The sequence below is a fragment of the Quercus robur genome, chromosome 3 (genome assembly GCF_932294415.1).
Source record: "Quercus robur chromosome 3, dhQueRobu3.1, whole genome shotgun sequence".
NCBI classification, from domain to species: Eukaryota; Viridiplantae; Streptophyta; class Magnoliopsida; order Fagales; family Fagaceae; genus Quercus; species Quercus robur.
In genome coordinates, this window is record NC_065536.1 from 48,963,229 (window position 1) to 48,989,644 (window position 26,416).

The 26,416-nt window shown below is 35.9% G+C and overlaps 2 protein-coding genes across 2 annotated transcripts in view; one reads left to right on the plus strand and one right to left on the minus strand.

The window, feature by feature from the left end:
* Positions 1 to 26,416, plus strand: part of LOC126718176 (nuclear poly(A) polymerase 1-like) — a 77,912-nt gene that overhangs the window by 19,083 nt on the left and 32,413 nt on the right. The window lies entirely within an intron of this gene.
* The window catches only part of LOC126718175 (probable leucine-rich repeat receptor-like protein kinase At1g35710), an 86,648-nt gene continuing 65,013 nt past the window's right edge, over positions 4,782 to 26,416 (minus strand). Inside the window, exons 2-3 of the mRNA XM_050420260.1 lie at positions 5,792 to 7,354; positions 4,782 to 5,492 (exon numbers count right to left, since the gene is read on the minus strand). Coding sequence (XP_050276217.1) covers positions 5,104 to 5,492; positions 5,792 to 7,354 — 1,952 coding nt within the window. The 3' untranslated portion in view covers positions 4,782 to 5,103. The remainder of the gene's footprint in view (positions 5,493 to 5,791; positions 7,355 to 26,416) is intronic.

A 26,416-nucleotide genomic window follows, 5' to 3' on the forward strand; every position in this document is an offset into this window, starting at 1 on the left:
TAAGCGATATCCAAACACACCCTTAGTATGCAAATATTTCTACACATACGCTATGTTAAGAATATAAAGTGAGAGAGAGAAAGACTGAATAGTCTGTATATTCTGTGTAAATAATAATGTACAATAGAGAGCCTTATATAGGTTAAGTATGAGTGCCGTACAAGTAATATGAGTAAACTACAAGTACATTGTAGTAGGCTAAGCCCAATGGGTTAATCTAGTCTAAGCTATACATTAACATCCCCCCTTAAACTCGAGGTGGCAAGGAGGAAGCCAACTGGAGTTTGGATATAAGATCTTAAAGATAACCATGCGGGTGACTCTTGGTGAAGATATCAGTAGGTTGGTCAACAAAGGAGATGGAGAACAACTTGAGATTGCCTTTCTTAAGATGTTGGCGAGTGATGTGGCAGTTAATCTCAATGTGCTTGGTGCGTTTATAGAAGACATCATTATGAGCATTGTAGATAGCACTATGATTGTTACAATAAAGAGGAGTGGCAGTGGGCTATGGAGCATCCATGTCAGCCAAGAGCCAGCAAAGCCAGACAAGCTCGCATGTGGTGTCGGCAAGGGCACGATACTTAGCCTCAGTACTGGAACGGGAAACAACATCCTGCTTCTTGCTACGCCATGAGACAAGAGAAGTACCCAACAGGAAACAGAAACCTGTGATAGAGCATTGATTAGTTGGATCACTTGCCTAGTCTGCATTTGAATAAGCATGAAGCTTGAGAGAAGACCGAGAGGAGTAGTGTGGACCATGATAAAGTGTGCCCTTGACATATCGGAGAATCCGAAGAACGGCAGTATAGTGGACAGAACGAGGGGCATCCATGAACTTACTAACCATACTTATAGCATGTGAAATATCCGGACGAGTAACAGTGAGATAGATCAGACTACCATCCAACTGACGACAGTGAATAGCATCGGAAATAGGTTCACCATCCAAGGGTGTGAGCTTTGCATTGTATTCCAAGGGAGTAGAAACAGTCTTGTTGTCGGTGATACCGGCTTTGGAGAGAAGATCAGAAGCATATTTTGCCTGGGAAAGATAGTATCTATCAAAGGATGAGGTAACCTCAAGCCCAAGAAAGTAGCTGAGAGTGCCCAGATCTTTCATCTCAAAATGCTGACTAAGGAAGTGCTGAAGAGAGCGGATACCTGCAGAATCATCTCTAGTAATAATCATATCATCAACATAAAGAAGAATAAGAGTGGTACCAGCAGAGGATCTTCAGACAAAGAGTGCAGTGTCATGAGGACTCGAAATGAAACCCTACTGAGCAACAACTGAGCTAAACTTTTCAAACTAAGCTCGAGGAGCCTGCTTGAGGCCTTAAAGAGCACGGCGAAGGCGACAAACTTGACGACCTAAGTGTGGATAGCTAGGGGGTGGTTGCATGTACACTTCTTCTTGGAGGTCACCATTGAGAAAAGCATTCTTCACATCCATTTGATAAAGAGGCCAACGACGAACAGCAGCCACAGCAATGAGACATCTGTTGAATGATACAAGGCTCGCCTAGCTGCCAAGGGCTTTACTCAGGAGTATGGCATTGACTATGAGGAAACATTTGCTCCTGTTGCTCGCATACCATGTCAAGAATATAAAGTGAGAGATAGAAAGACTGAATAGTCTATATATTCTGTGTAAATAATAATGTACAATAGAGAGTTTTATATAGGCTAAGTATGAGTGCAGTACAAGTAATATGAGTAAACTACAAGTATAATATACTAGGCTAAGCCCAATGAGCTAATCTAGTCTAAGCTATACACTAACACGCTGAATAAAAATTTGTGCATAAAATCTGCAAATATATTATTTGGTAAAAGAAAAAAAAAATTGTAAAAGTATTTCATGGTTTGCTTTTCTAACTGGCAAGATATGAGAGTGCTTAATAGTTAATACATATAACTTATCAAAAAAAAAAAAAATAGTAATACATATAAAATTTTGCAAGGTCAATTAGAATGAAGGATTCATGAAGCTAAATTATGAATAAAATTATAAAAACCTTCAATTTAATCGGGATGAAATATATGTTATTAGTCATGAATTCCTTGCCTTGATCATGAGTAGGGGTGGCAAATGGGCGGGTTGGGTCATAAATGGGTTGGATCATAAATGGGTTGGGTGTGTAATTACCCATTTATCCAAAAACTTAAAATGACCAAAATACCCCCAAAACCTAAAAAATGACCAAAATACCCTCAAAATCCAAAAAAATGACCAAAATACCATCAAAACCTAAAAATGACCAAAATACCCCTGAAACCCAAAAAATGACCAAAGTACCCCCAAAACCCAAAAAATGACCAAAATACTCCCAAAACTCAAAAAATGACCAAAATACCCCCGAAACCTAAAAATTATCAAAATACCCCTAAAACCCATAAAATTACCAAAATACCCCCGAAACCAAAAAATGACCAAAAATACCCCCGAAACCCAAAAAATGGCCAAAATACCCCCCGAAACCCAAAAAATGATCAAAATACCCCCCGAAACCTAAAAATTACCAAAATACCCTCGAAACCCAAAAAATTACCAAAATACTCCCAAAACCTAAAAATGACCAAAATACCCCCAAAACCTCAAAAAAAAAAAAAAAAAAAAAAAAAACCAAAATACCCCCGAAACTCAAAAAATACCCAAACCCTTGAAACCCAAAAAATGGCCAAAATACCCTCGAAACCTAAAAATGACCAAAATACCACCGAAACTTAAAAAATTACCGAAATACCCCAAAACCTAAAAATTACCAAAATACTTCTGAACCCTAGAAATTTACCGAAATAACCCTAAAACTAAAAGATGACAGAAATGCCCTCGTAACCTAAAAAAGGGCTAAAATACCCTTAGAATCTAAAAGATGATCAGAATAACCCCAAAACCTAAAAAATTACCGAAATTCCCTCGAAACCTAGAAAGTGAATGAAAGACTCTTAGAACCTTTAATTTGTCAAAAATATCCCCGAAACATCCAAAATACCCTGAAACCTCTATTTCGGTAATTTTAGATGTTTCAGGTGTATTTTGGTCATCTTACATGTTTAGGGGCATTTTGGTCATAATTTAGGTTTCAGGGTTTTTATTGATCATTTTTTTAGGTTTTGGGGTTATTTTGGTCTTTTTTTTAGGTTTCAGGGGTATTTCAGTTATTTTTTAGGTTTTAGAGGTATTTCGGTCATTTTTTAGGCTTATGGAGTATTTAATTTGGTAATTTTTTAGGTTTAGGGAGTATTTTGGTAATTTTTTAGGTTTAGGGTGTATTTTGGTAATTGTTAGGTTTTGGGGGTATTTCGGTCATTTTTATTAGGTTTTTGGGGTATTTTGGTCATTGTTTTAGGTTTTGGGGTTATTTTAGTCATTTTTAGGTCTTGGGGTATTTTAATCATTTTACAGGTTTTAGACGTATTTTGGTCATTTTTTAGGGTTCGGGGGTATTTTTGGTAATTTTAAGGTTTCAGAGGTATTTTGGTCATTTTTAAGGTTTAGGGGGTATTTTGATCATTTTTTAGGTTTAGGAAGCATTTTGGTCATTTTTTGGGTTTTTGGGGTATTTTGGTAATTTTTGGGTTTTGGGGATATTTTGGACATTTTAGAGGTTTTGAGGGTATTTTTCTCATTTTGTGGGTTTTGGGGGTATTTTGGTCATTTTTTGGGTTTTGGAGGGTATTTTGGTCATTTTTTTGGATTTTGAGGGTATTTTGGTCATTTTTAGGTTTCGGGGGTATTTTGGTCATTTTTTGGGTTTTGGGGGGTATTTTGGTCGTTTGTTGGGTTTTGGGGGGTATTTTGGTCATTTTAGAGATTTTGGAGGTATTTTGGTCATTTTATGGGTTTTGGGGGGGGCATTTTGGTCATTTTTTGGGTTTTGGGGGAATTTTGGTCATTTTTTGGGTTTCGAGGGTATTTTTGTTATTTTTTGGGTTTTGGAGGTATTTTGGTCATTTTTAGGTTTCAGGGGTATTTTGGTTATTTTTTGGGTTTTGGGGATATTTTGGACATTTGAGAGGTTTTGGGGGGGTATTTTGCTCATTTTAGAGATTTTGGAGGTATTTTGGTCATTTTTAGGTTTCAGGGGTATTTTGGTCATTTTTTGGGTTTTGGTGGTATTTTGGTCATTTTTAGGTTTCAGGGGTATTTTGGTAATATTTTGGGTTTCAGAGGTATTTTGGTCATTTTTTGGATTTTGGGGGTATTTTGGTAATTTTTAGGTTTCGGGGGGTATTTTGGTCATTTGTTGGGTTTTGGGGGTATTTTGGTCATTTTTTGGGTTTCAGGGGGTATTTTGGTCATTTTTTGGGTTTCAAGGGGTATTTGGGTCATTTTTTGGGTTTTGGGGGGTATTTTGGTCATTTTTTAGGTTTCGGGGGTATTTTGGTCATTTTTTTTTGTTTTTGGGGGTATTTTGGTCATTTTATTGGTTTTGGTAGTATTTTGGTCATTTTTTAAGTTTCAAGGGTATTTTAGTCATTTTTTAGAAATTTAGATTTTATGTTGTTTATTTTAATTTTAGATGGGTTTAGTGGGTATTAGTGGGTTTATCCATTTAGACCCATCTAATTAAATAACCAAATGGGTCTTTACCCATTTAACCCAAATATTCAAATGGGTTGGGTTAAGACTTATCCAAATAAGGTGGGTAATGAGTGGGCTCATGGATATGGATAAAAATTGCCACCCCTAATCATGAGTATAGCAGCAGGCATGAAACATGAAGGTAGAGAGATCAAGACTGTCAAAAATTGGAAGATAGAAGATGCTATAGTGAACAGTGTGAGTCAAGCCTTACCATCACTTCCAAAGTCTCCGTCGCCAACGTTCACGTGGAAGTCCTTCTTGTGGTCAAGCATATGGATGAGCATTTGCAATCTCCACAATGTGTATGAGGATTATAGATGTGTCGCATTAGATAAGTGGTAAGGACATACATTTTATGATGAAAAATACAAGCTATAATTGTAAAGATGAACAGATATACCATACCGAATTACATGATTTTTTTACAGCTTATTTTAGTACTCAACATTTTCTTTCATATAAGTTCTTCAAGCAATTTGATACTAAACTTAGCAATAAGCACTTCATTATTGAGTTTCAATATCTCTAACCATATAATTTTCTTGGTTCTTCAACTGCCATAGTGAAACCACATGTAAGGGCTTGGCTATTGGTTTCTTACGAGAAAGAAATTCTTGGGACACCCAATTCATTGTTGGCCGAGACTTTGGTTTGGTGCATAAGCATGCAAATGCTATAGTTGCAACAAAGAAAATATCCCGTGCAACTATTCGATTTGGAGGTGGCAAGCGTTGGTCTAATATTTCATTTAACATCATATTTCGAGAAGATGACGATGATGATGATAATGTAGTCAAGAGTTCTCCTGGATGTATTCCCATTAATATTTCTAATGCCACCACACCAAAACTATAGACATCACATTTTTCAGTAAACACCATAGTATACGCCAATTCTGCATAGGAAGAAAAAAGAGAAAAGAATGCTATTAAAAATGTAATATCTTCGTTCTTTATATTCTTTTATATTTTTTTATAAGTTTTCTTCATGGAAAGGTTGGTCAAAACTGGTCATTGCACAAAAATTACATGGTGGAAGTGATTGCTTGATACCGTGCATGATTCAGTTCTTTTAACAAAAAATAAGGTAACCAAACTAGCATGATTATTTGGAATGCCTCACATAGCTAACCTTTTAAAATAATATGTTGGAAAATAGGAGAGATATAAGATATAGTATGAAAAAACAATTCACCTGGAGCAATATAGCCATAAGTCCCAGCAACTAAAGTTTGATTGGAGGAGTTAGGATCAAGAAGTCTAGCTATACCAAAATCAGAGACAAATGCCTGCTCCAACTTAGAGTTCAATAAAATGTTATTGCTGCTTATATCTCGATGAACAATTATTGGGTTACAATCATGATGCATGTATGATATGGCATGTGCTATGTCTTTGATGATGTTCACCCTCTTTGTCCAATCCAATTCCACAGCTTCAACATCATTATTTAGCACACAAAATAAGCTTCCCCTTTCCATGTATTCATAGATCAAAACCATGCATCGTTTATGCAAACAGTAGCCATGAAGTTTCACAATGTTCCGATGTCGAATTTCTGTCATCATTTTAACCTCGTTCCTGAAACTCTTGTCAACAGTTGGGTCCTCAGCCTCTAAGTGATTAAGTTTTTTCAAGGCAACCACTTTGCCGCTAGGCAATTGTGCTTTGTAAACACTACCATAACCACCAGTTCCAATACAATATCTAATGTCAAAGTCCTCTGTGGCTTCAATGATGTCTTCAAATGCAATATTGCCATCATAATTCCATATTGAGAACAAGTTCCCATTTTTTGTTCCTTTTAACTCAGCGTGTTTTTTCATTGGAAGTACAAGATTCTTGACCCGACATTGAGAGTGGAGAAAATACCCAAAAAGCTGTAAAAGGGTAAAAAATGAAAAAGAAATAAAGAAAACAATGAGGGGAACCAAATTTTTTTTTTTGAAGTTTGGGTGTTCATCTTTCTCCCTACCATCTTCCATGCGAGACACAATATTTTCAAGAGCAAGAGGTGGAGTCGAAGGGGAAATTAAAGATGGAGATGGGCATTGAGCAAAACCTTTGATGTCACTACACAAATCCTTGTTGCCGATAAATACTTCAAATCCATAATTTTTGAAAATAATTGGGACTCGACCCTCCAATGAATTATATGACAGGTTAAATTCACGCATCCTAATTAAAGAAATAGGAACATTGCCTGTGAGGTTATTGTAGCTGAGATCAATCTTAATTGGGGCATAAAGGTCCTTGACCCAAGAGGGAACACTTCCATTTAAATAGTTATGGCTTAAAGACAAGAATTTTATCAAAAAGCAACTAGCTAGTTCTGTGGGGATGGGACCACTGATCATATTCCAATTAAGGTTCAAAGTTTCCAACTTTGTTAAATGACCTATTGTCAAAGGGATTTGGCCAACAAGGTTGTTGTTATTGAGGTACAAATTTAACAGATTCTTTAGCAGTCCAATTTCTGACACTATAGAACCGTTAATTTCATTGAAGGACAAATTCAGATTGGAAAGATTGGTTAAAAGGCCAAGAGTTGAAGGGATCGGTCCGGTGAATTTGTTATGACTCAGATTTAATTCAAGAAGATTCTTGAAATTTCCGAATTCTTTGGGGATGGAACCAGTAATTCCATTGAAAGAAATGTCAAATTTCACTAATTTGGTGAGGTTTGCAAGTGAAAGAGGCAACTGACCTGTAAGATAATTGTGGGATAGATTAAGGTGGGTGAGCTTCGAAAGGGAACCTATCTCAAATGGGATGCTCCCCAGAATTTGATTATTACTAAGGCTAAGACGGACTAAATTTGGAAAGGAAGAGAATTTAAATTTCCTACACTTATCTCCAAGATAGATATTACCAGCTATGTCAATCTCTGTGATGCTTCCACCAAAGTTGCATTTAATTCCTGGCCAGTTGCAATGACTTGAGGTAAAGTTGGAAGAGCCACTCCACCACCCACTCTCCATCAGAGCTTGCACTTCTTGTTTTAGCGAGGAAGATTTAGATGTTGCCACAGAACCAGCTGCAATAACAATATATGGGACATTCATGAAGATATAAAGAACTACTATCAGAATGGAAATAGAGACAGAGGGAGCCATGTTGAAGTTTTTGGTTGATGAATGTAAGGGAGAATGGTCGATATATTGTTATATTTATGATTCAACACACTTAATAACTTAGACACAGCTAGAAAGTGAGTTGTGAGTAAATGAATTTTCTTTTGACTTTATAATGATACACACGTGAATGTGGAAATGTTGCCTTGTTGAACCCGATTGAAACGCAGAAAAGTTCCTTGCAATCAAAACGATGGCTTTCACATTTTGGATGTCTTGGAAATTTCTTCACTACCATATTTCATGATTTTTCAAAAATTTGTCTTTTGTTGACTATATCTAGCGGACTTTCTGTGAAGCTTGCACTTCCAAATTCCAAGTCAGGAGTCGTTACCATCCAAGTCAGGAGTCGTTACCAACAATCTTAATGTGAACACTTTATTAAAAGTTCCACATGAGGTCCACACGGTCCCTCGGCCTTTAAGTGCTCGTAGTCACGAATAAAAACAAATCCACTCTAAAAATGAATATTCCATCTTGCTTCTTCACTTCTCTTTCTTGACTTAACTTTCAAGTGTAAAAGCTCAAATGGTGCAAAACACTATTACTTGTTTAGACCCCCAATTTTAAACTAGTGGCTAAATTGGTTTTACTTTACTTAACTAAGTGCGTAATAAGAGTAAATAAAACGGTATAAACCGGAACTACTCTCTAGTGCATAAATATAAACAATAAACAATAAATGTAAAGCACAAAGAGTAAGGAAAGAGAGATGCAAACACAAGATGACGTCAAGATGTGTTATTGAAGAGGAAACCGAAGTACTCAGTGAAAAATCTCTCTGTGGCCCTCCAAGCCGAAATGATCCACTAGTGAATAAAGTTGGAGTACAATGATATCAAAAAGACCCTCCAAGCGTAATTTACCCACTGTACTTGAACCTTCTGAGTTCTTGCTCCCAACAGATTTCACCGAGTCTTATCTTCACTAGTTATTCGAATCCCGCAATTAGCTCCAAATTGCATTTGCCAATCAATGGCTTCTTCCAATACTTCCCACATGCACCAAAACTTCTCTCAACACTCAGATTGAGTGAGGTAAGTGTTTAGGCTAAGAACCTCTTAAGGATTTGTAATTGGAGAGATAGGAGTAGAGGAAAACTAAGAGGAATTATGTAGAAGATTGTGGGTTTACAATTTCTAACTCTCAAGTGTATTTCTAGGGTTTTCTTGCTGAAAATCTCCATATAATTTCATGGGTAATGTAGGCTTATATAGTGTGGGTAAAGAAGTGAGGAAAGCACATTAAAAAAACAGCCAAACAGAGAGTTTTGTGGGTCATTCGCAACTTGGTCCAGTCGCAAAATGTCTCCTGGCACTTAACTATTCAGCTTCTAGCATGTGCTTCTCACGTGACATTTCGAGGGTTGTCCACTTGCGAGCCAGTCACGAGCTAGTCACGAACTTCACTGTTCGTCACAAATCTTCACCAAACTCTCACACTCAACCCTTACATTAAATCCCACAAACATGCAGAGAAAAGATTGACAGAAATACAATCAAATTTGACACAGAATTAAAGCTAACAAAACATAGTTGAAAATCACAATTTTACAAAGTATATCTAGATAGGCAAATGGTTGGATTTGCTTGAGTCCATTTTAGCATGGGTTGATTCAAGTTAGCCTCCATTTTAGCATTTTTATTGAGAAATGCTATCTACACAATATTTTCACATTACTTTCACAATAAATCCTAAATGGTAGGTTGTTACTAGTTGTTATTGGTGGGCAAAAAAGAAAATTCAATTGTAGGTTTAAATTAAAATCTATAACAACTTACCACCTATGATTTGTTAAGAAAATGTTGTGGATGTAGCACTTCTCATAATTATTAGATATTACATGTTAAAGTTGGTTTCTACTATTTGTAACTCGTGATACTAATCAACAGTACTAGTAAATTAGAAAATTTGCTTCAAAGGGAACCAAGGCCACAATAACAATTATTTAGCAAATAATATTAGTAAGGACAAAACTTATGTACAGTACCTTAGGTGCTGTTTCTTAGGTTCCCATTTTAAGATTTAGCCATGTGGCTACTAAATTAAAAAATACATTTCCATCTCATAAGAAAAAATCCACATGACAGAATCTTAAAAGGAGAACCTAAAGAACAACACCTAAGTACTGTACATAAGTTTTGCTCTAATAATAATAATAATAATAATAATAATAATCATATACTATATATAATAGCAGAAGCCTTTTCCTACAATTAAGGCGGTTGTGACATGTAGGAAAAATGCCCACTTAAAACTTTGACACGTTGACAGTAAAAAAGTTACAAAAGTGATCGTTATATCATTTGAGTACTGAATTACAGTGTCACTCATACACCGTCTATCTCAAACCCAAACACTACACCGGTTCAGTACCCTTTAATCTATACTATCGTTTCACTAAAGACAAGATATAAAAAGTTCAAAAACGGTTTGCAAACCCATACCTAGACGATCCTTTAAACAAAGAAGGCACGGAAGATGGAGAAAGCAAAAAACTGAGAAACCTATACGCCAATTGTGTCAAGATGTAAGACAATCCAAGCTTCTACCACCGTCAACAATACAGCACGCCCTCAAGTTTAGCCAGGTACCAATTTCGTATCGATCAGATTCCAGATCGCTTGGATCTACTTTTTTATTTTTATTTTTATTTTTTGGTTGGATCTAGGGTTTATCATATGCTTTTTGGATGAATATATTGCTTTTGTTTATTGGTGGTGTTAGTACTCAACTTTGAATGTTCCGATTTCAATGTATTTCTTCCTCAATTGTTCACATTCTACATTTCGGAATCGGAATAATTGTGTTACTTGCTAATGGTGAAATAAGCCGCATCACTTAGTTCTGGTAATTTTTTTTTTCTTAGATCTGGGTATGAAATATGACTTAGTTTTTGGATATGTTGGTTGGATTGGTTTATATTAAGGTATTTGAATTGCATTCAGTTTTGTTTTGATTTTTTTGCCAATAAACCTTTTCAATTATATTTTCTTTTCTTATTTCTTATTATAGATTACAGAAAATACAACAACGAAAGAAAATGGTTTTGGTTATTCACTGTAAAGAAACAGAATTTAAACATTTATATATGTAACTAATCTTGAAGATATTTTTGGGATCCTATTAGAATAGGATTGAACATTTTGCTGTTATATATTTTTTGTTTCCAATTTTATTTTAGGTTATTTTTTCTGTTATGGTTTGTGGAGATTTAGTTCTGATATAGTTTTTTTTTTTTTTTTTTTAGTTCTGATATTGTTTGTTTTGTTATGGATATATTTTATGTATAGATGATTTCCTCTTTGTGGTGATGGAAGAATGAATGGGCCATTTTGGGGAAGGTTGATACCATAGATGTGGGTGAGGTTGTTTGATGGGTTTATTTATCCATTCTTTTATATGGATACAGAGTTTTCTTATTTGTGCTTGCTTAGTGATTTAATTGCATAGTTACATTATTTAGACAATTTCTTCTACATGATTATCAATGTAACTAATCTCCTATTTTTAAAATTTTGATATTGATTTATTATAATCATTAATAATGGCATGCGTAGGGAAATATTGGTAATTGTTTCTCAAATTAGATGAATGATCGTCTACAATAGATATCTTGAAAACCACTAGGCTCATGTTGAAATTGATGTGAGTTTATCCTACAAATGTTTGAGTGAGTTGATGCAATTATAAACTCACAATTTCTATTGATGGCTATAGATATCAATAGGTTTCCAGTTATTATGACTTTATGATTATAAACTGAAAACAGTGACAAATTAGAAATTATTACTCATTGGCAAATTACCACTGACATTATATCACCAAATTATCAATCACCTAATTTCCTAATATTAAGAGAATACCACTCTTTGTTCAATATGTTAACCCATCAGGCCATAAACTGTCTTATAATAATTTCTGTTCATTTATTAGCCAAGTTTGTTTATCATCATGAGTTAATAGCAGTATTTGTTAATTATAATTACTCATTATTCATCTAATGGCCACCCTTTGATTTGAAGATTGTGTGATAATACTTTTGAGATTACCTGCCTCCCTTTGTTGGGCTGTGTTATTCAGGTTATCAGTGTATGTTGTTTTGATTATTGATTGATTTTATAAAAAATTGTTATTGTTATTGATTGATGTTGTGATACCTATGTTGTTATGTTTATTAATTAATTTTATGATAAATGTTTTCACCTGCGAGTTGAAGTATTGTGTTCTAAATAACACAATTGAATCTCCCTCACTGTAAAAAAATACCTTCAAGAATATTCCTCTGAATTCGGATACAATAATCTAAGTGTCCTGTATCAAACCCCACATACAATGACAGCAAATTGTCACGGAGTATTTATAGCTCAAATTAATTTCCATTTAGTTTCATTTCAAGTGGAGAGTAATGATTCAAATTGGCTTTAATGGTTTCTCTCAAAAAAATAAAAAATAAATAGTCTCCTATGGCATTTTTTTTTTATATTTTTATATTAAGGTATATTTTTATACTTCTTGGTATCATTTTGTTATTTAGCATTGAAGTATTTTATGTTAAGATAGAAGTGGGATTAATTTTGATTGTGTACGAAATTTGTGAGGAGTTTCTTAGTGACTTCTCCTCCACTGTAGAGTTATGTACATTTTTTGTATGTACCCTTTGTCGGTTTGATTGGAAGCCTTTTATTCTGGTTTTTCTTGGGTTTGAAAGGTGGTTTGGTTTTGTAACAGACACATTGTTAATTGGCTTATAGTATGCATGTTAGAGTTTGATAGGCATCGTATTTTGGATGATGTATGTCAGATTGTTGGGCTCTTCTACTTTAATGAAGATTTGGAATTTTTTTGAGGAGAATACTAAAAAAAATTATCTGCAATATTTCATTATGTAGCATTGATGCTTGAGGTGGTAGATAATTTGCAGTTGGTTCATTGTGATAACTTTTTTTTTCTCCCTCCAATCATTTTGTTATCAATTCTTTTTTCTTCCTCAGGTCAAAGCTGATTGATTGTGTTATGTGGAATCTACAATTGTATAGGAACCTGGCTCTTCTATAGTGAGTTAAGATGAGGACAAGTTCCATGTGCTTTTCCATCTTGCAAGTTCCTAGATGCAGAATCCCACCTTAGCTGCTTTTTGGAGGGAAAGCTTCCATAGTTTGAGTAGGACTGACAATAGAAAATGGACTCGAAGTCCTGTATTTGCAAAAAGTGATACATTTAGTATAAATAAGACAGAGATTAGTCAATTTCACAATACTGAATATTGTGAATCATAAGATTCACTTCCTATAGATTATTGAAATAAAACAAAAAATATATATATGACTACCTTTAAAAGAATAATCTCCAGTATGATTGTTTTTATTGTGTATGTCTTAGTGTTTTGGATTTGAGTACTTATAGATGATTTACTTTTATTTATTTATTTTATGAATAGATGATTACATAATAATGGGTGAAAAGTTTCATGAATTCCATAACTTGGGTGTGTGTATAATCTAATATATCTGTTTTATTTATCACGATGAGGTTTGTTAACAAATTTTCTCTGTATCATTGCAGCATTTTGGGGATTGTGAGCTTTTTTTTTTTTTTCTTTTTCTGTTTTGCAATCGAAATTTAGGGTCAAGATTAAGATTCGATGTTGTTTTTATGTGTTATGACTTATGAATTGGTTTGGCTTTAGAATTTGAGATTCCCATCTACTATTGATTATGCATTTTATATGTTGCAGGTTGAATTCTGTTTTGTTTATATACTGTGGCTTGATTATGCACTACAACTTTTTCTTTTTCCTTTTGCGATGAAAAAGTTGGATTCAATGTCCCTTTTAAGGGTTATATATTGGTTTGGTTTTACAATTTGAGATTCCAATGTACTATTGATTATGCATATTATTATTTGACTAATATATTTCCGACTTTTTGTTTCACAAACCAGTAGCCATTTTTCTCTTTTAAACTTTTTGGTTGTAAAATTCTCTAATCTCATGGTTTAATTCATTGTGGTTCCTAGGAATGGTAGATTTGGTATTTGAAATTGTCTTGCAAGTTTTAGTTCGGTGTGATTCATTGTGGTTCCTAGAAATAGCGGACTTGCTATTTGAAATTGTCATGTAAGTTTTAACTGTTTAAAGTCAGATTCTTTTTTTTAAGTCTCTCATAACAAGGAAGAACACACGAGTGATTTGAAGAAACTAATTTTTAAAAAATTTAGGGGATATTGGACACTAATGCTTAAATATACTATGTTATTTAAGTTTGAATATATGTAGTATAAGTATGATAATTAAGTTTATGTTGGATGTAAAGTTTGTTAATATGTAAAACGATCCTGTGCATTGCGCGGGTTAAACACTAGTAATAATAATAAAGGCCACAATAACAATTGATGTTGCAAGGAGTAGGGATATTGTTAGAATGATGTGGTTGGATGATTAAATTTATAATTTTCCAATAGTTTGAGCTTTTGAGGGCAATCGATAATTTAACATAGTATCAATATAAAAGGTCTTGAGTTTAAAATCCTACATGTCCGGAGCTCACTTATTAAAAGAGAGTTTGAATCCACACTTAAATGCGAGTTATGTAACTTCAGCTTTTAGGCCCATTAGTAACTTAACAAATATTAAGCTACAAGTGAAAAACTGAAAAAGATTAGTCCAGTATAAATGCATCTTGGAATTTTTTTTTTTTTTTTTTGGTTGGATTTTCCTCCTAATGCAATTGAGGTGAAACATTTCTACATTGCATTGTCCTTGGATGACTATTTCTGCAGCAACAAGTAGAACATTTTGTTAAAATATTCATGTGAGAATAGTGTGGTTAGTAGTTTTTTTTGGGTAAATAATGTGGTTAGTTAATTGTTAGAATTCCTACATTGGATAATTACCCCCTAGTCAGTGGATATATAATATAATTAGATCAAAATCTATAGATTTAGACTTTTAGGTTTAGTGTTATCCTTATATATTAGAGAATATAGTTGAAAATTGAAAATCGATTGAGAATTAAAAATCTGATAAGTGACCGAGTAGATTAATTGGTGCTCTCATTCTCATATAGCAAAAACTTCATGTTGCCACGTCAGCGTGCAGGAAGAAGTCATTATCCTCTGATTTTTCAGTGTAGACTGGCTACTTATCAAGGAAGGGGAACCATCCATGGAAATGCAATGAGGACCAAATCAAGTCAAGATACTGTTATTGTCAAATAAATTTTCCGTGTCTGTATTTTTCTCTGAAAGATTTTTGTATTCTTCATAGACCTACTATTGACTGGGTCTCTTTGCATAGATTGACTTTAGTCAGTACGGGCTTAAAATATACTAGCCTTGTTACATGCGCTTCGTGCGAGGCATTTTTATTATTATTAATTTTTAATTTTTTATAGTGTTATAATTTTTCATTTATTCCAATTTGAGGTTTATACATTTTTCTCATTAATATTACGCATTTAGAACTACTAATACAACCATGAGTGTCATGAAGCTAGTTTCAAAAAATGAACAAATATTACATGTTTATTTTGTAGCAAAAAAAAAAAAAAAAAAAACCCTATGTTTTTATTTTATATATATATTTTTTATTTTGAAAATCTAACTTATAAGTGGATAAAGCAATTTGAAAATCAATAGGAAGGATTAGGATAGCAATTGCACTTGATCTCAATCCAAATGAAACCATTAAAATAATTTCCGCCTAGACCTAATTCAAGAAGATTCTTTATATTTCCCAATACTATGGGAATGGAACCATCGAGATGATTAGAAGAAATGTCAAATGTCAGTAATTGAGTGAGGTTTGCAAGTGAAAGAGATAACACACCAGTTAAATTATTTGTATCTAGATCCAGTTCAAGAAGATTCTTTAAATTTCCCAATGAAAGAGGTAACTCACCTGTGAGATAATTAGGGCTGTCCACGGGTCGTCCGGGTCGAGTTTGTGCCCAACTCGGAACCGACCCTTCGGAATCGGGTGGGAAAAAAATGCACCCGTTGCCGACCCGTCGGAGTAATCGGGTCGGGCGGTTCAGACCATCAATGGATGGTGGGCGGGTCGGTCGGAGTCATAGATCTAAGAAGACGACGAGAAAACAGTGAAAAAAACACAGATCCGGTGAAAAAACGTAGATTTCAGCGATAGTTTTCCAGATTCTGACGATATTTCCCTTAGATTTGGCAAGATTTCGCTAGATCTAGCGAAAATATCACCGGATTTGATGAGATTTTGCCAGATTCGGTCAAAATCTCACCGGATCTAAGGGAAAGATCGCCGAAATCTAGGTTTCTTCACCGGATTCTGGAAAATTATCGCCGGATTCTGGAAATTTTGGCTGAGATCTGGAAATTTTGGCCGGAATCCGGAAATCTTTTGGTCGATTCGGGTTTTTCGGGTTCTAGGGGAGGAAAACTGAAACCAACCTGCTGGAATCAGTTTCTAGTGGTGAAGACCCACCGTCGACCCGCCGGAGTAGTCGGTTGGCTGGATTCGGGTTGGATCTGGTCAGTTCTTCGGGTGGATCGGGTTACCGGATCAATCTGGACAGCCCTAGAGATAATAATGGGATAGATTAAGGTGGGTGAGCTTTAAAAGGGTGCCTATCTCAACTGGGATGCTCCCCTGAAACCCATAATAAGAAACATTAAGAGGGACTAAATTTGGGAAAGAAGAGAAGTTGAGTTTACTGAACTCATCTCCCTCATCTCCCAGATAGAACACCAGATCGACCCTAGCCATGTCAATCTCTATGGCGCTTCTACCATCATTGCATTTGATTCCAAACCACATGCAATGATTTAAGGACGTATCGGTAGACTCACCACTCCACCACCCATTCTTCAAGAGAGCATTCCCTTCAAGCGTTGATGAATTAGATGCTGCCACAGAGCCAGCTGCAATAACCATAGTTGTGGAGTGCATCAAGATATAAAGAACCCATAATGCTACTATCAGAATGGAAATGGAAACAAATGGAGTCATGTTAGAGTGTATGATTGATTGATGAGTGTGATGCAAAGGGCGGTTGATTGTTAGAGCATCCACATTGGTAGAGTCATAAATTTAGCAATATGGCTCCACAAAAAACTACTTTTTCTATCTTATCTTCTCATTTTACAAAACACCCAACATCAGTAGTTTTATTTTAGCTTTCAATACAATAAAATAATATAAACAACACAATAAAATAATATATCCACTACTGACGAGTAGTATATAAATGGTCGTCCGTACTTGCAAACCGTCCATAATAATGACGAGTAAGAGTATGGACGAACGTAAGTGCATTAATTCCAGATAGCATTCAATGATTGAGTGATAAACGAGCGCGAAACCGTTACTACCATCCAATAATGTGTATTTAAATGACCGTTATGGACAGTAAAAGGCTGGGATTAAGTGGTCATCATTGAGCCATAACTCCTCTAGCTGTAGTACAATGTTACACAAAGCATTTATTCACACAAAGGCTATATAAAGCCAAGAAAGCTAGGTAAATGATTCATACAAACACATATACACACAGATTGCTTTACATATTACTTATTTTCTAAAGAGCCTAAGCTAATTGAGGCATCAGAGGGTCTTTGGTAGGCCCCAAACCGGTGCCATTATCCATATAGTGTTTTCTCTTGCACAGGATCTCCAGGTCATCCATCGTACTGACGAGGAACATACTGACAAGGCGTAATCGTGCTTCATCAGTTTGGTGCCGTCTGTGGGAATCGACCATAAGCTGTTGAATTCATTGTCGATTAAGTTCCACAGAACTGATGGACCCAACCACTACTGCACCATCAGATCTGGTGGTAATGGCTGAACAAATTCAAGCATTGATAGCTAATGTGCAAGAATTGATGAAATAGAATGAAGACTTGAAAAAACAGAAAGCTCATCCAGAGGGCACGAGTACATTGCAGTCTCAACGTAACCACAACAACAATGATGATGAAGCCCACAGCCCAAGAAATAGCAGAAGAGAAACTTTAGAACACATCGCGTAATCAACTCGTGGCAATGATCAAATGATGAAGAAAATGAGGAAGGAGTTAGATGAAGTCAAAAACGCCATGAAGGGTAAGACAACAGTAAACCTTGATGGCATGATCAAAAGGATGGACTCACCCTTCACTACTAGCATTTTGGAATGCCCCTTGCCTCCCAAATTTCGTCCCTTAACTGGAAGTTTACGACGACACTAAGGATCCCCTAGATCACATAGGGGAATTCAAGACAATTCTAAGCCTCCAGCAGACCCCAGATGAAGTCATTTGCAGGACATTTCTGGCAACCCTTAGGGGAGCAGCATGGGTGTGGTTTAGTAAGTTGCCCGCGACATCTATTGCAAATTTTGACTAGCTAAGTGACTCCTTTGTCCGTTATTTTATTGGGGGCCAATGCCATAAGAGGCCCACCTTTTATTTGTTGACTGTCAAGCAGCAAGAAGGGGAAACCCTGAGAGAGTATGTAAAACATTTCAACAAAGCAATACTGGAAATTGACGAAGTAGATGATCAGGTGATAATGACGACCTTCCAAGCAGGTGAACAATCCTGACCTCGTCTTCTCTCTAGGGAAGACTCCTTCAACTTCAATGATTGATCTATTGTTCAAAGCCCAAAAATATATGAATGGGGAAGATGCCCTGATTGTAAAGGGATTGACGGGTAGGCGAAAGAAGGAAGAAAGCGCTGAGTTCCAGGGCAAGAAGAGGGATCGCAAAGATAATCTCACTGAAGCTAAGACCATCAAAAGTGGTCTAGAGACATCATGCAAATACCTGTTGTCTAGAAAATGTTGAATTTCACTCCTTTGCTGATGCTTGTGGACAAAATCCTCATGCAGATAAAGGACAACCCTGCACTGAAATGGCCCAAACCATTAAGCTCGTCCTCAAAACGGAGAGATACAAAGAAATATTGCTGCTTCCACAAGGATCATGGTCATTATATTGACGAGTGCCAAGAATTGAAAGAACAGATAGAGGAGTTGATCCAGAGGGGAAAACTTCAAAAGTTTGTCAAGAAAGATTATCAGTGCCAAAAAGAGACAAGGGGGTAGGAGTTTCATCTTTTCCTTCATTTAGCTTGCGTTTCTTCGATCTAGGGGTAAGCTAAGACAAAGGCTCATTCTTCAAGTTCTTCACACGTATATATTTATCTTTGCTATACCTAGTAGCCATTTCTACAAAACAGAAAGTCAGAAAACCAAGTTCCTATAAAGAAAAGGGGAATAAAAAGGTCAAGTTATACATACTCTTCACTTCCAGAGCAATCTTCTTTAACATAAATGCTAAGGGTTCAAGTCCAAGACAACAGTCGTACAAATGATGAGGGTCTACCAAGTCGTCAAAATCTTCAATTGTAAGGGCAAACTCAAGAGCAGTTTGAACTTGTCCTTGATTACAGTCTTCCAACTTAGGATGATCAGAAACTTCAAAACAAGTTGGAGAATCAAAAAATGATAAGTTAAAACAATTGGTCTAACGAAAAGGTAGAGGAACGCACCAAGAGAGGGGATTTCCCATTTCCGTAGCAACCATGGGACCTCATCCCATAGGTCGTCAATCATGGTTTCCCATCCAGATCCAGAAACAAAAAAGTATCATGATTTCCAGTCACAAAAAGAAGTAGGAAAACTATGGACTATCCTAGACTCCCTACTCTAAGGAAAAAGTTCAAAATACCCATAGTGGGTAGAAGGTTTCAAATGGTATAAATGAGGGAATTCATTTAGGGTTATCATGTCCCCATCGTGGGCAAATACCCAAACTAACATACAGCCAATAATCGTCCTCCAAGCATTAGGGACGAGCTGTCCTGGTGCAACATTAAGAATAGAAAGAAGTTGCATGATGAAAGGGTGAACAGGAAAATGAAGGCCACACGAAAAAGTAGCCTCGTAAAAACTAACCTCACTGTGGGCAAAGGAGTAGGCTTTTCCATTTGGACGAGGTAATCTTCTGACAACCCTTCTAGGGTATTGAAATCTTTTTCTTATAGATTTCAGGTGCCTTTGCTCTGAAGAGCAAGATTCGGAGAGAGCATGGAAAGGGATTGAAGATGAAGAAAAGGAGGGTTTAGAAGACGATGAGGGTTTCGATACTACAATTTCAAAATCTTTATCCATAGATTCACCACTTGAAGATAGACCAGTATCGAGTTTGCTAGACCTAACATCGGTGTCCCTATACTTTACGACAATCATCTCTAAGTAATTAGCAATCAAGGAATGACAAATCAGAGGGTAAAGAGAGGTCAAAACAGGTCTAGAAGCCCCATAATCTTGAGGTAAAAGCAAACCTACTTGAGGATGATGCCCACTAGAGAACTCTAAGAACGCCTTTAACCTAGCGAAGAAGAATGAAATAGAGGGAGTTTCCTGCCTAATGAAAGAAAAATCAACCATTAATGGAGTTTTGAGGAAAAGGAGTCTTATCGTACTGAATGTGCAGGAGCTCTCTTTTTTGAAAGTTTCAGACTTCAAATACAGCCCACGTTGAAGAAGAAGGAGAATATGAGGAGTTTTTGCTGAAAAAGGGAAGCAAAATCAATGCGCGAGAAACACAAGGAAAACACACGCGTGTGACCAATACAAGAGGGAAACGTGGCAATCACCTGACGGTCACAATAAATGTGATGAAACGAGAATCTCGGGGCACGAACAAGCTGACCTGCTAAAAAAGACTTTCTATATTCCTTTGCTCGTCCAAACGAATGATGACAAATGAATAAAGGGGGCAACTAACGGGTAGCATATAAATGGTTGTCTATTCTTGCAAACCATCCATAATAATGGCGAGTAAAAGTATAGACGAGCGTAATATCATTAATTCTAGACAGCATTCAATGATTGAGTGATAAATGAGCGTGAAGCCGTTACTACCATCCAATAATGTGTATTTAAATGATCGTTACAAACAGTAAAAGGCTGGGGTTAAGTGGTCATCATTGAGCCATAACTCCTCCAGCTGTAGTACAACATTACACAAAGCATTTATTCACACAGAGGCTATATAAAGCCAAGAAAGCCAGGTAAATGATTCATACAGACACATATACACACAGATTGCTCTACAAATTACTTATTTTCTAAAGAGCCTAAGCTAATTGAGGCATCGGAGGGTCCTTGGTAGGCCCCAAACCGGTGCCATTATCCACTTAGTGTTTTCTCTTGCACAGGATCTCCAGGTTGTCCATTGTACTGACAAGGAACATACTGACGAGGTGAAATCTTGCTTCATCAACTACAATAAAATAATATATTTACTACAAAGCAGTGTGAAGACATGAATAAAATACTATATTTAATATAAAGTAGTGTGAACACACAGTTTAATAATACTTTTTTTTTACCTATGAGCTTCCGTTTGGCTGTGCACTGTAGCTGTGGAGCCAAATTATTTGGCTTTGGCTCCACCAATATAGCTATAAATTTGTATTTTGGTGGTGCTAAATATAGCAATATAGTTTTTTAGCACCACCAATACTAATGCTTTTATATATTTGCTTTGAATGAAGGCTAAATTGCAAAGTACACCCCTAACATTTGGGGGTGATTGGATTTTACACCCCAACGTTTCAGAACTTTGAATTTACACCCCAATGTTTGGTTTCGTTAGTAAATCACACCCCTGGTTAGATTTTGCTGTTAACTGCCAAGTCATCTTGCTGACGTGTTTTTTTTTTTTTGGCTAAATAAGCTCAAAACGACACAGTTGCAATGGAAATGATGTGATGACTTGGCACATGCTAAACGGCACCATTTTGCCCAAAGAGAAAACAAATAGAAAATCTAAAAATCCTAAATCTAAACCCACGAACCAGCCCTTAGCTCCCTAACCCACGAACCCAACCCTCCCTTCCTAACCCTTATAAACCCAGACAAAGGATTACCGTGCTTTGATTTAGTGTCAGCCATAGCTGTGGTGGCTTGTTGGTCAACAGACTTGCAGACCGAGATTGAGCTATGGAAATAGACCATTTCAATACAACAAAACCCAAAAATTTAATCAGGAAAACCAAAACCCAACAATCCAATCGAAAAACCAGATCGAACCCACGATTCTAAACACAAAAACAGACCGACCCAGTTGGCCAAAAAGGCAAAAAGATTCAAACTTGAAATTCAAGTCCGGCTAAAAGATCGAGATTTGTCGGTGCCTACATATATAAAATAAACATACATATATTTATATAAATGATCGGAAATGAAGGTGAGAAATTGAAAATTAACCTAAAGAGATGGAATTGAGTTAGGAAGAAGGAAGCAGAAGAAGCAGAGAGGACAAGGAAGAGTCATTTATAGTGCTTTGCTCTAACACGATATCACAAAGTACCCGTCGCCGCCGCTGCTACCGCCTTGGGTTCACGATGCAAGGAGCTGGTTGCAGAGCCGATGGGTGGTCTGTGTTTATAAGGGTTAGGAAGGGAGGGTTGGGTTCGTGGGTTAGGGAGCTAAGGATTGGTTCGTGGGTTTAAATTTAGGATATTTAGATTTTCTGTTTGTTTTCTCTTTGGGCAAAATGGTGCCGTTTAGCATGTGCCAAGTCATCACATCATTTCCTTTGCAACTGTGTCGTTTTGAGCTTATTTAGCAAAAAAAAAAAAAAAAAAAAAAAAAAAAAACAAGTCAGCAAGATGTCTTGGTAGTTAACAGCAAAATCTAACCGGGGGTGTGATTTGCTAACGGAACCAAATGTTGGGGTGTAAAATCAAAGTTCTGAAATGTTGGGGTGTAAAATCCAATCACCCCCAAACGTTAGGGGTGTACTTTGCAATTTAGCCTTGAATGAATACCAACGTGACTATCACAAAGCATTGTCTTTTTGAACCCTATTGAAGTGCAGAATTTTTCACGAATCTATCGGCATGATTTCCGCAAAATCATCTTAGAAATTTCTTTTTGAATATAACCTCATAATGCAATTGCGTCCTTGTTGGATTACTGATAGTGGAATTGCTGTGAAGTTTGCAATTTTTTTTTTCTTCTTTTTTTAAGAATCTGAATAGTGTAATTGGCAAATGGTTTAATTGCCACGATTTATTTCTGATAATTTATCAAAGGTTCCATATGGGGTCCTTAGATTAGTGGAATCAGTAAATGATGTAATGGTCATGATTTATTTCTAACACTTCATTAAAGGTTTCATATGAGGTCCTTAATTAGATTAATTAGTAGAATCAGTAAATGGTGTAATAGCCATGATTTACTTCTAAAACTTTATAAAACGTTTCATATGAGGTCCTTAATTAGATTAGTGGAATCAGAAAATGGTGCATAGCCCTACACTTTAATAAAGGTTCCAACTTTTAGCACTAAACGGATAACTTCAAATGATTATATTATTATTATTATTATTATTTTTAATTGATAATTTTGTATCTTCTCCCTTAATGGGATGCCAAAATACTAATTAACTTTGTATATTAGTCTTAAGTTATTCTAAGAGTAGTCAAATATTCTCTAGTATATAAAATCTAAATTAGGTTCATTGTAAAAAGTATTGCTTATATTAATACCATATGTAGTCGTTAAGGGTTTTCTTATTGTTGACATAGGTCGTTAGACCGAACTACGTAAACCTTTATATATGCTATTTCTTTCATACTTTTGCTTATCATTTAATTATCTCACACAATCACACAACTTTAACATGTGGAGTCTGGTGTCATAAAGAGTAAAAATGATGCCATACCTGTAAATCTCAGTGACGCTTCCTCCATCATTGCACGTAATATACCAATCCACTTACAATGACTACGTAAGAAACATTAGCCTTCGCTTCTAGATAGTGACACAGACCCAGCTGCAATAACCTTATTTGTGGAATTGTACAAGCCCATTTACTATATGCTTGGGCGGCGATTCAATTAAGGACCTGTCAAGGAAGGGGAAACACCCATGCAAATGCAATGAGGACCAAACTCACCTAGCCCCAATCATGGGTTAGCTACTTACTTAGCTCATATAAACTTCAAGTCAAAATCCTATTACTATCAAAGAAATATTGCTCTCTGGAAGATTTTTGGATTTTTCATTGTGTCATTATCTCCCGATCAAAGCAAGCTAATTTTCCATTGCATGGGTCCCTTTGCATAGGTTGACTCCAGTCAATACGGCCATCAGTTCTTGCGTTTTTGTGGTTATTGGCAATTATGTGTGGAATAAGTTGGTTTTTTCCTATTGAAATTGAACAGTGGTTTAAAATAAGTGGAAAAGAAGAAAGAATTGTTAATTTTTGCTTGAAGTTTATAATAGCTAACCCAAGTTTGGGCCAAGGTGTGATTGGTCAAAAGCAAAGAAGATTGAATTGATTAAGAATGTCAAAAATTATATAATCAAGGCTTTTTTTTTTTTTTTTTTTTGAGAAGGTATAATCAAGGTTGTTGGATATACTATTCAAGATTTAATTGAAATATAACGGTGGTTCCATAAACTACAATTCCAAGATTTAATTGAATTATTCAAAACCATATTGTTTTGAGGTAATGTGACATTTAACAGTTGCCTCATTCATGAATAGGGGTGGAAGGGTCATTTTGCAAACACCATGCAAGGTTAGGGGTGTAAATCCAAAATTTTGAAACTTTATAAAGATAAAATTCAAATTTCATGAATTTAAGAGTGTAAATTGCAATTGAGTTTAGCCAAATTGACAAATCAACTTAAGAATGTAACTTTTTATTCAGTTTGACCAAATTGACAAATCATATAATCTAAAGAAGTCCTTCAAAAACTAAAATAAACAAAATTTCATAAAAAATAAACAAACTAAAGTTAATGTTTAACTATGAGTCACAGGGGCAACCTGTGTAAGTATTGAACTCATTACCACCACCCTCCATCTTATTTTTACAAGGACTTTGTAATAAAGTCTCTTGATTGCTTATATAGTTATATGTTCATTCAAGAATAGAATTCACTTAGTTATTGTTTAACTATTTCAGCAATGTCAAAGAGGCTGAGGGGCTATTTGGATTTGCCATTTCCATAACTCATAACTCTGTTTCCATCATCCATAACTCAAAATATGTGGGTCCCACGGCTAAGAAGTTTGTTTGATTTTTGTTTCCAGTTTTTGTTTCCATCACTCAATTCTCTGATTTTTGAGTGATGAGTTATGGAAACTAAAAACACATTTTACGTGTTTTCTGAATGCTCAAAAATGTGTGAAAACACAAGAACTATTTAGACCCCCAAATTAAAGTTACGGCTCGATTGATTTTACTCTAACTTAATACTAAGTGCGGAATAGAGTAAATGCAAGCGGATAAACAAACAAGCTACTTTAACCCATAAACATTATAACACAGTAGTAAAATGAAAGGTAAAAGAGTAGGGAAGAAGAATGAAAACACAAGATAACACGCCGATGTGTTATCGAAGAGGAAACTGAGGAACTCGGTGAAAAACCTCTTCGCCACCCTCCAAGCGGTAATTGATCCACTAGACAATCAGTTGGGATACATGGGATAGCAAGAGACCCTCTAAGCCTAATCTATCCGATGTACCTAAGCCCTCCAAGCTCCTACTCCAACAAGGCTTCTCGGAACTGTGTCTTGTCTAGTTCTCCGGATCCCGCAACAAGCTCCATGTTGCATTTGCCATCCTTGGCTTCTTCCAATGCTTCCCAACTACACCAAAACCTCACTGAACACTCTGAAAGGGTGTGGTAAGTGTATGGGCTATCAACCTCTCAAAGATATGAAAATGGAGAGGTAGGAGTTAAGGAAAATCCACAAGCAATTGTGTAGAGGATTGTGGGTATAACAATCTCTAACTCTCAAGGTTTGTGGCTAGGGTTTTCTCTCTGAAGCACTCCTCAACATCTGTGGGTAATGTGGGTATATATAGTGTGGGTACAGAAAGTGTTTATCAGATAGCACAGTCTGGTAAAACAGAATGTTTCGCGAGTGTCTTGTGGCAAGGCCTTACCCGCGAGCTACTCGCAAAACACAGCTGTCTCCATCCATCTTGAATCCTGTCTCCATCCATCTTGAATCTTCTCATTCCAGTCATGTGCAGGGCACATGCATTATTTCGCGAGATGCTTAGATGCGAGCTACCAACGAAAACTCTTCTGTCTTCAATTGCTTGAGTCTTCACACTCTCTCTCTATCACACAACCCTTACAATTAAATCCCATAATAAATACAAGGTACAAAAGATTGAATAAAATTACAATCAAATTTGGCACAAAATTAAAGCCAACAAAACATATAGTTATAAATTACAACTTTACAATCTCCCCCTTCGGCTATTCTGTGACAAAACCCCTAAAACAGACTCTAGAATTAAACGTGAGTTTAGGAACAGTGGTAAAACTCACTCACACCTAATCTAGAAGCTGTGAAGCACTTGCACGTATATACCTGTAACCTGAAACACTTGCACACAAACAAAACTTTCATTAAGCTTATGACAAGTTGAATACATGGTACGTACATGAGCAAGTAAAGTGCGATCAAGTTTGTAAACAATATAAAACATGTAAGCATATCTTGATCATACAAGATCAGTCATTAAAGAATGACTACAATGAACATTTAACTAGTAAATGCTCATCTGGACATGTAATGCAATGAAGACCAACCACAATGATCAATTGCATGTCCAACACACAACCAATGCAAAATACACGAAGTATATGCATTTAGGATACAAGATCCTACTAGGGTACAAG